At 43.4% G+C, this 16,631-nt stretch overlaps 1 protein-coding gene across 2 annotated transcripts in view; it reads right to left on the bottom strand.

Moving 5' to 3' along the window:
* The window catches only part of LOC148023222 (ABC transporter C family member 14-like), a 35,102-nt gene extending 19,304 nt beyond the window's left edge, over positions 1 to 15,798 (bottom strand). The window contains exons 1-4 of one of the 2 annotated variants that reach the window (XM_087696237.1): positions 15,394 to 15,774; positions 13,606 to 15,302; positions 12,956 to 13,276; positions 12,591 to 12,677 (exon numbers count right to left, since the gene is read on the bottom strand). In XM_087696237.1, coding sequence (XP_087552363.1) covers positions 12,591 to 12,677; positions 12,956 to 13,276; positions 13,606 to 15,302; positions 15,394 to 15,613 — 2,325 coding nt within the window. In that variant the 5' untranslated portion in view covers positions 15,614 to 15,774. Of the gene's footprint in view, positions 1 to 12,590; positions 12,678 to 12,955; positions 13,277 to 13,605 lie in introns of both variants that reach the window. The other variant, XM_087696236.1, reaches the window with a different exon arrangement.
* Positions 15,799 to 16,631: the final 833 nt, after the last annotated feature.

Raw genomic sequence — 16,631 nt, 5'->3', positions numbered from 1 at the left:
AATTCTTCTTTATTCCAGGCACAAACAAAGCATCCTGCAGGCAGAGAATAGAGTCATCAATGGCTGTGAGCTGAATCTCCCCAATACCACGAACAGGGTATGATGCATTATTGGCACATTGTACCGTTTTCCCAACGGGAGGTGCACTAACTGAAGCAAACATATCTCTGCGAGATGTGATATGTCTAGAAGCACCACTGTCAAAGAACCAAGTGTCAGCATCCTCTGTAGAGCTAAGTGCTCTATCGGCCCAAGAGATATCATAACTGCAAGTGTAAAAACAATAGTCCCGGTCCACAACAAAGGACGCGGACTCACTAGCAGTGGAAGGAGTAGAAGAAACAGACATTCCTGACTCCTTTTTCTTCTCTTTGGCAATGCGCTTTCTGCACTCAGTGATATAGTGGCCGGGCTCCTTACAATAATGACATTTTCCTTTTTTTGCTTGCATCCCCCCTTGTGACTGATTCTGCGATGTGCCCGAAGTGCCAGAACTTTGTGGAGCATTTTTCACCTTGCTGTTCTTGCCTTTCTGTCGTGCCACAAAAGCCTGCTCAGAGACTATAGCATCCACACCACTATTTTTCCGTGTTTGCTCCTCCTCTAGAAGCAAGCTAACCAGCTGAATAAAAGTGAGTGGATGCTCAGCAATCCTCATTGTGAGGTTCAATGCAGTATGAAAAGACAAGTACGAAGGAGGTAGGGAATTCAAGGTGGTGGATATCAACTGTGCATCCGAAAAATACTCATCTACATTCATGAGCTGCTCCCTCAAGTCCTGAATCTTGTTTAAGTGATCCTGCATAGAATCACCTTCATGCATCTTCAGAGTTTCCAACTCTTTCTTCAAGAAAGAGATCCGTGTCTCATTTTTTCCTGCAAACATATGCTCCAAAGTCAACCATGCATCTCGTGAAGAAGATGCCAAAACGGATATGAGGTATGATGGACCGCTGAACTGCCAAAGCAATCAGCGACAAGGCCTGTGCATCACAGGTATCCCAAGCTTTTTGAGCTGCAGTTCTTGGAGGAAGTGGCTGAGGTGGAGCGGGCTGAGGTCCCCGTTGTCCACGTGCGCCATGGGGAGGAGGAGTAGCGGGAGCTACAACTCCCGGCCGAGTTTCCTCTCCACTGACATAATCCCATAAATTCTTGGCCACTAATACATTTTTCATCATAAATGACCAAAGGGAATAGTTGTTTCCGTCCAGTCTGTCCTCTTTGGATACATACGTAAAAACATCACCTGCCTAATTTGCCATGATGACAAATTTCCAAAGACAATATGAGCAATGTCAAAGCAGTTTGAACTGGAAATCTGCAAATTTCCAGAAATTGCAGCAAATACTTTTCTGCAATTGATGTGCAAGGGCGTACTCTGTCAGAAAACTGTCCTTTACTGCACGTTTCCCAAGGTGCAAACAGTGCAGTGCAACACTGTTATGAATAAATCCCCAAAATTTTTGCCAAAATCTCTGTCAAAAACAGTCGTTCTGTGACTGTATCAACAGTTTAAATGCATCTGTCCTCCAAATACACAAAAGACCCAAAATTTCTGACCATTCAGTCCAGAAATTTGTATGAAATTTATTTTCCAGTAGATCTGTGCCAACCGCGTGTGAACCGCCGCTTCCAGAATTTTATTCTGGGCTGGAATAAAAATAATTTTGAAAATTTTACCTGGGCGTGAAGCACGTCGCGAGCTGCTGACGTGACGTAGACAGGCGGGCAGGCGGGAGCAGGCCGTCAGACGGGCTGACCAGTCGCAATGGGCAGACGGGCTGCGCGTGGACAGGGCAGGTCGCGAATCTGACGCGTGTAGGCGGGCTGTGACTCTGACGCAGGTCGGAGAGCAGTTCGTGGTCACGAGCGCAGGGCAAACTCATTTGCAGGAAATGGGCCCTGGCGGATTGCTGGTGCTGCTCGCGAGCTGACGAGTGACTGCTGACGGACGACTGCTGACGTGGACGACTGCTGACGGGCAGGGTACTGCAGGAGGCTGACGACGAGCTGTACTGTGCTGAGGCAGCGCTGAGGAACAGCGCCTGACTGCTGACAGGACTGACGACAGGCTATACCTGTGCTCACGTGACGTCTGACGCTGGAGCAGGACTGGTGTGTGCTGCAGAAGCTGAGTTCAGAGCTGAGCTCTGATACCAAATGTGAGAACAGAGGATCAAGGTACAGCTGGGATTCAGTAGACAGTGTGAGAGTGAGAGACAGAGTTGAAGCACGACACCCAAGAGAATTGACTGAATGAGTGTAATCTGAAAGTACAAAGTACAACCCTTAAACCTTAGGGTTGTAGGGGGGTGTTCACACCCAACACACACTAAGTGCCTAAATGTGTGTAACATAAGCACATAAGTACATACGATAATAAGACCATAAGTCTGGGGGAAAAAACCTCTCCTACCAAGAGTAAAAAGTGCCCCAGTGTCCTACTGATCACCGACACTCCCATATGAGCGTAGGCGTAAGTAAGGCGTGAGTAAAATACCCAACACAACTTATAACTACTTAGATGGGAGTGGATACATCATACATGCATGATCATACAAATAAGAGAAGGGTGGGCTTGAGATAGAGAAGGTTGAGAGAAATTGTTTGAATCTCAAATAATCTAATCTCATGGGAGAATCATATTAATATAAGGAGCATTTAGCTCGTCCCAAAGTGCAGTTAGAAGGGGAAAGTTACATCCATTAAGTTGGTACCTTATGGTACTAATCCGTAAGGTACGGTACCTAAAGTATGGTATAGTATCAAACCTTTCTTACATGGTACTAGTGCAACTAGAGAGAGGAAGAGGCTATAGAGAGAGAGAGAGAGAGAGAAGGTTGAGAGAGAGAGAGAGGAGAGGCTTGAGAGAGAGGGTGTGAGAAGCTTGAGAGAGAGAGAGAGAGAGAGAGGCTTGGGAGAGAAATAAGAAAGAAAGAAGAAAAAAAAAAGAAATGAGAAAGAAAAAAAGAAAGTTGTAGACTTAAAGTAGAGTGGCCAAAAAGTGCCCATTTTCTCGTACGAAATCGTACGGATATATATTGTACCGTACGGATCGTATCGTACGAATCAGTCCGTACTACGTACGGAGACAACCCTGCAACTAATGTATGCTTTACATGAGTATCATCCGGTATGTGATTGCTATGAGACACTAGTTATGCTTGCTTTATGCATTACTTTGCCTTGGTGATCAGAACAATGTTGGGTTTTGGCATATGGATACATCCCTTATGGTCCTAGTAATGGTTATGATTCATGTATATGGCTTGTAATTGGTTTAAGTTGCTAGAATTTCATGCATGCAGAGGACATAAGCATGATTAAGCAATAGGTGCATATGTTAGACTATGATGTCGACATGTATTTCCAATGGTGGCAACAAATGCTTTTGACACATTGCAATGTAATTGGGGGCAATTGCAAGAAGGTGAAGGTCAGTCACAAGGACATGAAACTTTGATGCTTTGCTTAGCATTTGATTATGTTGTTAATCAAGAGTATAAATGTGAAGTGCACATATGATGTGCAAGTTAGTTATTTCACAATGATAGGCAAAGGACCCTGAGAAGTCAATGAGCACCAAATAAGTTATCCTTAATAGGTACTCGGTGATACCTGGTATTTTGACCTAGATGATTTTATTAGCCATTAATCTCAATGGTAACATAAGAAACTAGGCATCAGTTAATTAATTAATGACAGTTCAAGGGCTAATAACTACTCAAAAATACTTGGATGACAAATTGGCCCAGTCAATTTAAATGTCGTCTAGTAAAATTATTTTTTTAAGCAAGAAATGATAATTAAGTTAATTTTTAAAATTAATATTTTCAATATTGCTGGAAAATGCAATTTGAAGGCAGCCACTTGGTAAAATCTTCCATGCGAGAGGAAAAAGAGCTATTAGAGACCGACGTAATTGTAGTGGCTAGGAGCGCAAGGATTAAGACAATCAGTGATTGTTAGCAACAGAGAGAGAGACAGAGAGTGAGAGTGAGCACAATCTTTTTCGGTACAATGACGAGTATACCACTTTAGGTTTTTACATAGGTATATATATGAAAGTACAAGTGCCAAGGGTGTGTTCACACCCGAACACATCAAAAGATACGATAGCATTTATTCCCAACAACCTCCCACCTAAAGGCAATGTGAAAGTCATAAAGCCTCCTTGCATGTCTCAATGGCAGCCACATACTCTGTCTCTGTAGTAGACAATGCAACACACTTATATAGCCTGGAGATCCAAGAGACTGCTCCTCCTGTGAAGATAAACACATACCCAAAAGTGGACTTTCTGCAATCCGCATGACCAGCATAGTCTGCATCCGTAAAGCCAACAACAGATGCCTTCTTCTTTCCAAAGTAGATGCACAACTCCTTTATGCCTTTGAGGTATCTCATAATATCTTTCACTACTTCCCAATGCTTTTTACCATGTTTGCTATGTATCTGCTAACCACTCCCACTACAAAGGCAATGTCAAGACATGTAGCAACCATAGCATACATCAAACTGCCAACAGTTGAAACATATGGTATCTTGGCCATTTCAACCTTCTCATCATCAGATGTACGGCTATTCTCTACACTGAGTTTTACATATGGAGGCAATGGAACCCCAATTGTTTTCCCCCCCTCCATATTGAAACACTGTGAAACCTTGGAGATATACTCCTACTGAGATAGATAGAGTAATCCTTTCGACCTATCTCTGAGTATTCACATGCCAAGAATGTGATTTGCATCACCAAGATCCTTCATATCAAAGCTGCCATGAAGACTTTGCTTTAGTGAGTCGAAGGCATGAGTATCCCTGCCAGCAATTAGCATGTCATCTACATACAAAACCAAGATAATCAGGCTGTCATCTACTACCTTCTTGGTGTACAAGCAGTGATCCACTTGACTTCTATGGAAACCTTCAGACTACATAAATGTATCAAACTTATGATACCATTCTCTCGGTGCTTGTTTCAACCCATACAGACTCCTTTTGAGTTTACATATCATCTTCTCTTTCTCTTTTTCCACAAACCCTCCAAGCTGCTATATATATATGTCTTCATGCAGATCACCATGTAAAAATGCAGTCTTTACATCCACCTGTATGAGCTCCATATCTTCAGCTACAACCAAGCCCAAAATGGTTCTCAAAGTAGTCATTTTGACTACAGGAGAGAAGATCTCATCAAAGTCAGTTTCATGTTCCTGCTTGTACCCCTTCGCAACCAATCTTGCTTTGTACTTTGGTGAGGAACCAGAAGTAATCATCTTGTAAACCCATTTGTGTGGAAGTGTTTTCTGCCCTTTGGAAAACTGCACCAAGTCCCAAGTACCATTTTTCTCAAGAGATTCTGTCTTGGCTGTTCCTGCACATGTAGTGGCTCATTATCATGGGCAATAGCTGACTAATCATTTCCAGCATTATTTTCTGCATTTACAAGTTCATTTACAACAGATATTTGCTGCTGTACAGCGGGCACATTTTGCTGTCCAAAAGATATATCTTCCCGGAATACAACCCTACCGACCTCTTCAGTCTTTTCAAGTTGTTTACACATGTGATTTTCCCGGAAGATAACATCATTGTTGCGTACTACTTTCCTTTTCTCGAGATCCCATAATCTATACCCCATTTCACCCTCGTCACCATATCCTAGGAAAATGCATTTATAGGACTTTGGCTCAAGTTTGTTGCACTTTTCTTTACGAATGTGCACAAAAGCCTCGCAACCAAACACTTTCAGGTGAGCATATAAAAGTGGCTTGCCCGACCACGCTTCTTAGGAAACTCCCCGTCCCCCCCCCCCCCCCAAAAAAGTCATATTTGGTGACCGATTAATCAAGTATACGACTGTCGTAACAGCCTCTGCCCAAAAACCATGGAGTAATGCAGCATGAGACAACATCGTACGGACCTTATCCTGTATGGTCCGATTCGTACGCTCTGCAACTCCATTTTGGGATGGATTATGAGGGGCAGTGAGCTCCCTCTTGATCCCTTTGCTGTCACAAAATGCTTAAAAGCCTTTGGACACATATTCCCCACCATTGTCAGAGCGAAGACACTTGAGTGTCTTATCAGTCTGATTTTCAACCAATGCCAAGAATTTTTAAACTTGTCAAGCACTTCATCCTTGCTACGAATAGGGTAAACCCATACCTTCCGTGTAGCATCGTCGACAAAGGTGACAATATATTTCTCTCTCCCTAAAGATAATCCTGGCATCTGACATACATCGAAATGTACTAACTCTAGAGGAGAAGATTTCAGCGAAAGAGACTTTTTATGAGACGTTTGTGCATGTTTACCATAGACACAATGATCACAATGCTCAAAATCAGCATAACGAAAACAATGCAAGTAACCCAAACGAGAGAGCACTTTCATTCAAGTTTGACTCATGTGTCCCAACCGGCCATGCCACAAAGAAACACTTAGCTGCTCGGTCACGGCAACAACATGATCACTCACACTAGATACATGGAGAGAATACAAGGTATCACTTTTACAACCTCTGGCAATCACTCTAGATCCCTTACAGATCTTCCATTTCCCATTACCGAAGGTGGTATGAAATCCATCATCATCTAGCTGCCCTGTGCTAATCAAGCTCTTCTTGAGCTGAGGTACATGCCGTACATGCTGAAGTGTGAAGATAGAACCATACTGAAACTGCAATTGCACACTGCCAATACCTGCAATGTCACATGCATAGTTGTCCCCAAGATGGACAACACCATGTATAGGCAAAGAACCACTCACAATGAGGGGTGACATGAAAGGAAGCACCTAAATCGAGAATCCAAGTATGCATGTGATCATCTGTATCTGCAAGTAAAGCATGTGCACCAAAGTGTGAAGAGACAACGAGTATGTCATTCCCATTGTCACTATCATGAGTGACTATATTCACCTCTTCAATTTTGACACTGCTCTTCTTAGTTTGACTCTCTTTCTTCTCTTCCTTACTATCATTTGTCTTCTTGCCCTTTCCTTTCTCTTTCTTCCATTTGTAGCAGTCACATTTAAAGTGACCCTTCTTGCCACAATGATGGCATTCAAAAATTTCACTGACCAATCTGTCCCAATTGCATTAATACATGTTCCTGAAAGCATATAACGGGCAAAATTAATAAAATTTCATAAAATTTCACAAAAGCCCAAATTTCTCGGATCCAAATGTGCACGAATGTCAGCCAATCTAACTTAGTTGAACAGAATTTTACCAATACAATAAAATCCCCAAATTTTATGAGTCCAATGTTGAGAATTTCACTCAAATGAGCAAAATTTCAATAATTTTGGCGAATTACCCAATTGAAGTGCACACAATGTCTGCAATTTCTGACACAGATGCCTCAATTTTGCATGAACAGTACTCGATCTCGAGAAGCCCCAAATTTTTGGGCTTAGATTTCACGAAAATTTGAAGACATGCCTCCACACGTGAACCCTCGGTAGAGGAAGAGGAATTTCAAAAAAAGTTTTGAAGAAAAAGATGGATGACGGGTGACGGGTCCATTGACCCATCAATTGTTGCCCCAATGATCAAATGCAAGGGAAAAATGTTGTCACTATGACCAAAACTTGAGAAGTAACCCATGCATTAACTCAATATTTCTCGTGGCACTACGAGCCTTCCATTAAGGGATATAATTAGGGTGGGCAAGTCAAAGGTCTGACGACATAGCCTCCACACCAACTACTAGGTCCGAAGGGCCCTAAGACTTAAACACTTGTCGCATGAGGTTCAACCAAGTTGTAAAATTCAACCCATTACAACGAGTCTTGTTAGTAAAGGCATTCTTGCCCATAGCAACCAAAGTGTAAGAGTCTTGCGCAAGGAGTAGGGAGGATAGGAATGGATAGTCAAATACACTTTTGGGGATATTGACCAAAGTGCCCAACATATGTAGGCGATGTATGCACAATGGATACAAATGTGTGACTTGCTAACAAGGTATAAACATGATCACCATATAAATAGATCGAGGATGGATAGATACACTATATGTTAGCAGATTAGTCAGCTCATGGTTGAGTCTGGACTTGTGGTTCAACAGGCTGGGCACATAGATTATTAAGGCATTTTATTTGTCATTATTTATTGAGGTTTGGGCATTATTTGCAGCCACTCGGCCAACATTTAATGCTGGCCGACCTGTCATATTGTAGGCATTTATTTTGGCCTATATATTGTCTGGCTCCCTCCTCCACTTATTCATTCATCACTGGACAATCCTTGGAGAGAGGGAGCACGTACCAGTGCCTCCACAGCCGGTGACTCACATTGTATCTGTAATGTCTCATGTCTTGGTATATGGATTCCATTTCCCAAGTATACATCTAAGTTCTCATCTGTATTGTGTTATCTCTTTCTTTTCTTTTGTCTTGTGTTCAGCAGTTTATTTCAGCACATGTTTATGCTTCCATTGCTGCACCACTTCTGACATGGTATCAAATTTCAGGATTTGTGCTCCTGCTGTGTTTTTCTTGCTGATTTCAAGACTTTTTTCACCCTTGCTGATCAGGCGGCTGCTGCTCCATACAGGTGACCTGTTTGACCTGCGTTTTCTGCAGATTTGTCATCACCTGCTGTCCAACACCTCCTGCTGCTTGTGTTTTCATCATCAGGCTACTGGCGACAATTCCCTACACCTGTTTATGCAGTGTGCAGCCTGCGTTTTGTTTTCAGCACTATTTTGGGCTGGGCGACTGGCAAAATAGGCCGTTTTTGCTGTTTCTGGCAAATTTAAACTGATTTTTTGACTTTGTGCAACAGATTTTGGGTTATATTGTATGTAAACTCTTGCTTTTTGCAGTCTGTGCTCGTGGTTTGGCTGTGTTCCCTCTCCAAATACCTTCTCTTCGCTACTTCTCTTCTAAATCCTCTACAGATGGCTGCTCCTTGCACATCCACTGATGACACGCTACATGGAGATTCCTGTGAGGCTTTTGCAGCTTCAAAGATGGGTTTGAAGACAATGAAGTTGAAGGCCCAATGTTACCACTATGGCAAGGAAGGTCATTTAAGGAAGGACTGCAAAGAGTTAGCAGCTTCCAGGAAGAAAAAGGAGCAAAAGGCGAAGCGGGAAGTGGACTCCTCCAACCAGTCATCATCTGCCTCAGATTTCGATTCGGATCCTCTAGCCAAGGCGAAGTCCAAGGCACGGACGGGATCCTCTTCTTCGAATCGTGAGAAAGGCTTAGTGGCCCCTTCCTCAGCTACTTTCTAGTGGTGGTGATGAGGTCATTCCTCACGACTCTCCAGTGCCAGAGAGGGAGTGTGAGAGGGTGGTGAGATGGGGCAGCCACGCCTCATCTATATTTCTATACAAATGCACAGGATCCAGAGAGGGACATCCCTGAAACCAAAGTCTGGTAGATACAAATCCTAGAGCTGGGATTGACATCCAAGTTCATGATGGGCTGGTACTTGATAGAGAGCGGGTGGCTTTCGTCTGGAGCTCACATGAGGGGACACTTTGGCAATCTGGCCAAAGGCAGGGAATCCATGGTCATTTATGCACTGCGGCATTGGTGACAGGATGGTCACGTATGCTACATCAGGGGCATTGTTGACAGATATTGAGAGTTGCTATGATCTTCTCTATCTTTAGGAGCTGGTACGATCGACATCGACATCAGGTTCTCTCCAAGGCACCTTGGTGGTGGCTTGCGCACCCACTACTTGGGTATCCATGGTTCTACTCTGGTGGACTTTGTTGTATGTACTATGATGCGACATTATCATTGTATATTATATTGTATCAGATCACCCATGATCTGAGAGAGGGTGTTAGCAGATTAGTCAACTCATGGTTGAGTCTGGACTTGTGGTTCAGCAGGCTAGACACACTGAATATTTAGGCATTTTATTTGTCATTATTTATTGAGGTTTGGACATTATTTGCAACCAATCGGCCAACATTTAATGCTGGCCAACCTATCATATTGTAGACATTTATTTTGACCTATATATTGTCGGGCTCCCTCCTCCACTTATTCATTCATCACTGGATAGTCCTTGGAGAGAGGGAGCAGGTGCCAATGCCTCCTCAGCAAGTGACTCACATTGTATCTGTACTATCTCATGTCTTGGTATATGGATTCCATTTCCCGAGTATACATCTGAGTTCTCATCTGTATTGTGTTATCTCTTTCTTTTCTTTTATCTTGTGTTCAGCAGTTTATTTCAGCACATGTTTATGCTTCCATTGCTGCACCACTTCTAACACTATAAGCATGGGATAGATATCCTTATATCTAATTGGCCAATGAAGTGCATCTTCACACACCATAAGCAAAGGATGGATATCCTTGCATTTGAATGGTCATGATTAGAGATCTAAGGAGTGTAAGGGGGATACCCAACATAGCCATAGCAAGATAGGCAGGCGTGTTCACTTGCCCATTGATGGGAGATACTATGTGCATGGGTGGCATTCTCAATGGAGTACCAGGGTGCAAGTGGCATACACCTATGGGTGAGACGGATCATGGAAGTCATAATGGAAACCTAACACTTGGATGTTAATGATCTAAGCTAACTTGGGAAAATGAAAATAAACTTTGAAAAGGTAAAAAGGACCCTAACCCTAATGTGTTAGACATAGAAGGAGTAGACCCTAAGATGATACGACTGTGAAGTCTAGGCCTAAGCTATTGAAAGCATACATGAGCGGCCCTAAATAATCATGTGAAGAATAAGGGATAGGAGGGAATTGAGAATGATTAGCACCAACAACATGCTCCTATGAAACAAAAGGTAATAGAACATGAGTGTATAGAGACATGTTTCTACCTTTAGAGCCTCCTCTATCAACATTAACATATTGATACCCATCATGGTCTTCATATGACTTACAACCAAATCATGCATAATACAAGAGGGGTTTTGACTCATTCCAATCAAATGGATTACGAGCCAGACATCATGCCTAGTTGAGATGAAGACAACAAATTGCCAATTGTCCCAAAAGTGGTCTCCTTCATAAGTGGATAGGAGGTCAGCCTCACCAGCTGGATGCTCTAATTGATGCATAGCTCTTCACGGGTGAAGAGGGGAGATTGAGGAATATGATCAGGCCACCCTCTATGCAAGTATTTTGTAAACTCCACCTCCGACATGCAATCAGCATTTGGCAAACTGAAGGAAGATGAGAGGATACATTGTCCTCCTCATTGAGAGCATGGTGCCACCTCAGGGCCTCCAATGAAGGAGAGGCCTAAGAAGACACCATAAGGTCTCAAGAAAGATATGGCTGAGACATTGTGATTTGCTTGCATGTTGCTCATGTAACTCATACAAACCAAGCTTTTCATGATAGTTGTGCAACATACTCTTTAGAAAAGTATCAGCTCTAATATCATGTGAACATATATTAGGGTTTGCACAAAGAAAACACAGAAATGTACAAACGTGACTAAATGCAGTGATCTCAGACAAAAGTGCAAAACATAAAAAGGAAGACGATGTAGCTGTCAACAAGGTGCAGGCAGCCAAAGTACCACGAAGTTAGCTAACTGATGTCTTGTCACCTGCATGTCTGATCAACTTGCCTGCCTGCTGGGAGGTCTGCCAGCTATCGCACTGACCCACTCTATCTGTGGTCCCACAAACATGTTTTCACATTTTGCATTGATCCATACTCATAAACCTAAGAAGGGGTTCAACCCAACCTAAAATGTTCGATTATTTTTTTCAGAAAATTTCATGTATGTAGATTCCCAAGCTCAATGTCTTTTCATTGTGGTTATATGCTTGACACATCAGACCTTGGCAACAGCCCTGGCTCACTATGGGATCACCTTCATGGAAGAACATGTGACTTGAAGGGCTTACCCTGCCTAAGATATGAGCTCATACATATTCTCACCATTTGACTCTCAGCCTTGATGATATCTGATAGGAGTAGAGATAGAGACACAGGACTGGAATAGAGTAAGGCAAAAGGCATAAAGTGAACCTGGTTTAATGAAAATCAGTTCACAAATAAAAATTGCAAAATGTCAAAGCTGATAATGAGACCAACCTGGTTTGATCTTGTCAAAACTGAATAAACAGACCAACTGCAATGCATGTGTGAACCACTGCCTGGCAGTCGTCACTAACATATTGCGTTACTGAAGGTTACAGAAATGCTGCAACTCAAGTGCCTCATGTAGGTTGAATTTTTCAATCGTCAGGTGATGATGACGTATAAGGTAGATCCAGCCTGGTCTTTTCAGCTGGTCAGACACATTCAAGTGGCCAACTACCTCTAAATTGGCCAATGATTGTCTTGCTGCTTGCATGCCTTGTTAAACTGCACAACTCGTAACCCAGCTATCGAATGCCCTAGTCCATTGTGGTTCCACAGTTATACTGACAATGGTGCTGGGTGAGGCAACATCACAATATAACAAGGATCCTACTTCTGAAACATCCATCATTATGCTAAACAACATACATGATGTCAGTGAGAAAATGAAAGAGAAAGGGGAAGACAGACATACATACAGACAGAAGAGGACAGAGAGAGAGAGAGAGAGAGAGAGAGAGAGAGAGAGAGAGTGAGTGAGTGAGTGAGTTTGTGTACCAAAATAAGGTCAGCTTTGTGTAGGAATTCAACTTGATGTGTTACAAGAATCCTTGTCTTCTTTTTCAGAACTCCAAGCAGACAATCCTGAAAGCATGAGAACTAAGCAATGAGACATGTGGAAACTAACTGTATGCAAGTGCCATCACAACTTCTTCTTGTATAGCATCCATAACTTCAAAATTCCAGTCAAATCAAGCCATGATCCCCACACCATTGGTGCACAAATAACAAACAAATAGGCTGTGGTAAGGTACAAGCATCCACAAAACAATGTGTACACTTTCCCAAGGGAAACAATGTGTAGTAAAGAAAGTATGTTTAAAAGAGTATCTGAAGTATCATATGTGGAGCAAGAAAAGTACCTTAAAAATAGCAGAGCCAGTGTGGGCGTCAACTGCACTGAATATGTCATCCAGAAAATATATATCCGAGTCCTGGTACACAGCTCTTGCTAGCTGAACCCTTTGCTTTTGTCCACCACTAAGATTGATGCCCCGCTCTCCTATCTCTGTCTGATCCCCAAACTCAAAAAGGGCCATATCTTGCTCAAGAGAGCATGCTCTTATAGTTCTTATATATCTGGATCTGTCCATGGGCCGACCAAACAAAATATTCTCTTCAACAGTGCCACTCTGAATCCATGCTGTTTGTGGGACATAAGCAGTGCTACCATAAACTTGAACCTGTAAATAGGCAGAAAGCATGCAATGAATGAAAAGGTAGTCCAATCAACAAGGCAATTGTGCAGTTTAAGATTTTCATTCAAAAACTTAAAGCACTAATATTCTGCAAGCCCATCCAGAATTGTGCACATGCTTTCACACAGCAAACCCAGTGCAATCATTAACTCCCAAGGGGATCTGAAAGTTAATATCTTGTCAACACTTATGTACATATGACTTCAAGAAACAAAAAGATTAAAAAGACTTTTAGTGCAAAGTGCCTGTCGCAAAGAACAAACTTGTGCCTTCAAGCCATCCTGCTACAAGTTTATGGATGGAAAAGACCTTACAGTGCCAGCAAGTTTTGGCATTTCTCCAAGTAATGCTTCTAAAATTGAAGATTTGCCTGCTCCAACTGTTCCAACAATAGCAACCAAGTGTCCATGGGGAATCTTGAAATTGATGTTACAGAGGACAGGTCTGTTTCCAACCTCATCCCAAGTAAACTGGCCATCCTCAACAATGATAGCATAATCAAACTGACTGGGGATCTCTCTTGTAACATATCCTTCCAGCTCCTTGCTAAGCATATATTTATCAATTCGTTCAAGTGATATCAAGGCTTGGGATACACAAATAATTGCTTGAGGAAATGTGCGAATGGGTTCGGAAAGAATATTGAATGTTGAAATTACTGTGAAAACCTTAGCTGATGTCAATGTAGTATTAAGTAACAAACAAGTACTGAAAACTACCAAAGATACCACAGAAGTAGCTGTTGTCAAGACTGTTATATTGGACGCAAGAGCATACTGAAACTTCGTTAAACAGTTGTACTCTGCTTTCCGACAATCTTCAACGCGCTTACGAAAGTACTCTTCCCACGCTTGCAGCTTGATGTTTCTCATGTAGTTCAGAACCTCTGTAGTTGCTTTCATCCTCAGGTCCTTCTTGGTCATAACCTGGAATGAGTATTTGCGGAGAAGCCTGCTGTTATTCAGAACGACTAGTCCCAAAATGAGCATGGCTAGCATGCCTGCCAATAATGCAATCCCAATCTCGCGGTATATTATGAGAACGGCAAGTACAATCTGAAAAGGTAGCATCCAAATATTGTGCAGTTGAACAATAGAATCATTGATCTGTTGCACATCAACTGTCATGTAGTTAACGATCTGACCAGTACCGTGAGCCTGTCTTGAAGAGCTTGATAAACTGAGGCCTTTCCTATAAATAGTGGTGATCAGACAAGAGCGGATCATCATACCAAGTTTCTGAGATAAAAACTGGTACTGGTGAGTTGAAAGCACTTCAACAAACTTTCCAAGTAGGAGAATGAACACAAGCACATAACCCTCACTGTTGTATCGTGGACTGCTGTTCAGGAATGTGACAAAACTCTGAATAAGCAGAGGTCCAACAAACATGGAAATCGCCTTGCTAAATGCAAGGCAGGCGGTGAATGCCAATTGTCCCCGAAAGGATTTGAAGAGTGCTGCTCTAACTGGGTGATCAATCCTGTTCTTTGGCCAATTTGATTGAAATAGGGTGAATAAGGTCTCCGCCTTGTCATCAGGGGATAGCTCTGGAACATCATCAATCTGTAGGGTTGTTTTGGCGCCTTTCTTAAGTAAGGGATTGAGCCACAGCCAGAATGTCTTACTGAACAATCCTGCTGTGTGATAACCAGTGGTGTTAACCTGCTTCTTCTCATGTGATCTACCTCCATTAAGCAAAGGCTCTGCACAGCCGTTCTCATGGCTTCTGCTGAAGCCTGTTGTGCCGTGAACAGATATCACGAGGAGAAAAATGGAGGCTGGGAAAACGATCACATTAACAATGTCTTCTACTTTGAGCAAGAGAGAATAGCTAAATCCATAGCTTGAAAGGCGGAAAATTGCGGACAAAAGCTGCAATGTAGACAGGATGGAGGTTAAGAACCACCAAGCTCGAAGGGATTGCCGATACTTGATCGAATTACGGCGTAGCTCGTCCGCGAGAAGCAAGATGAAGGAGATCCAAGCGAGGGCCTGGATGGCGGAGAAGACTGCCTCCGCACTCGGATGCACCGAACCATCAGACTCAGCAATGGCGTACCAGACATGCCAGGCGCAAGAGGCTAGGGTCAACAAGCTTACCAGAGAGGAGAGAGCAAAGGCGGCAGCGAAACGAGGTCCGAATGCGGCGAGCTTCAGGCTGAGAAGGCAACTGTGGCGATCGTGAGGATGCCGCGGGCCACGGAGCCAGCTGGAGCGATCGGAGAGGGAGGAGATGGCGATGGTGGAGAGGAAGAAGACGTGGAGGCCGGCCTGGAGGATGTGGTGGGAGCAGGGGGAGAAGAGGAGGTAGATGATCCATTCCAGGGTGGGGATCTGCTGAGAGGAGAGCGGGCCGGGGCCCGAGCAGGAGAGGGAGAGGAGCCAGGCCATGGCGGAGGGAGGGGCGTCGGCGTTAGCTCATTGGCTTCGACCCCGTCTCAGGATTCATCCCAGACTCATGACAGCATGCCAGAGAGAGAGAGAAACACAGAGAGAGAGAGAATCCTTCCTTTTGAGCGCGCCAATCGGCCGGTCACGGCTTACAAAAAGGCCGCCGGTGCCTTCACTCCGCGGCTACCTTTTACCGGCATGCTTCTCACCCCCGGCGCGTGTCGGTCCCCCCATCAGGCCGCCGGGCCCCACGGCCTCCTCACACTAGATCTAGATTCCCAAGGCCTACCGATCCACTTGTTTTGGAGGGAAAATATCACATCTGCTTGCCCCCTTGTTCACACGCAACCGGGTGGACGATAGCCCTATGGATTGTTCTGAGAAACATTCCATACATCTGCTCTTGCCTTAGCCTCAGTCGCTCACAACAATCTGTGGGTTGCACGCGCCAACCATGTGGGCTGAGGATGGATCTATGTGGAGCCTGGCCCAACATGGCCCCTTAATATCCATGAAACAAATCAATAGAAGCACTGTAGTTCCTACAATCTATCCCAAGCCTGTTTTAAAGTGTTTTAATGATAAAACAAAAATTTGTAATTCCCTCATTTGCAACATGACAATGAGACCAGAGCTTAGAATTAGCAAGTCTCAAGTTCAATTCTAGCATGAGGTGGGCAAGGTGGGACCAACAATCTTAATAAGGGGACCTTTCGAATTTTTGTTCTTTTCACCGCTTAGAATGACCTGCAACCAACACATTAAATGGGCCCTCTACCAAGATTTGCCGATACCCATCTTCTGGGTGACTACTTAGGTTGGCTAACACCAAGTGATAGACACCCACTTTGCAAGTCATTAGAGCCAAGTCGCACCCACACTTGCAAGGGTAAGCATCTCTCAATAGTTTGTGTATTCCATTGTCTCACGCTGATAATGCAAGAAAG

This window comes from Lygodium microphyllum, chromosome 16 (genome assembly GCF_053477565.2).
Source record: "Lygodium microphyllum isolate KBCC chromosome 16, Lygodium_microphyllum_v1.1.10, whole genome shotgun sequence".
Taxonomy (NCBI): Eukaryota; Viridiplantae; Streptophyta; class Polypodiopsida; order Schizaeales; family Lygodiaceae; genus Lygodium; species Lygodium microphyllum.
This window is presented reverse-complemented; position numbering and strand designations above follow the sequence as displayed.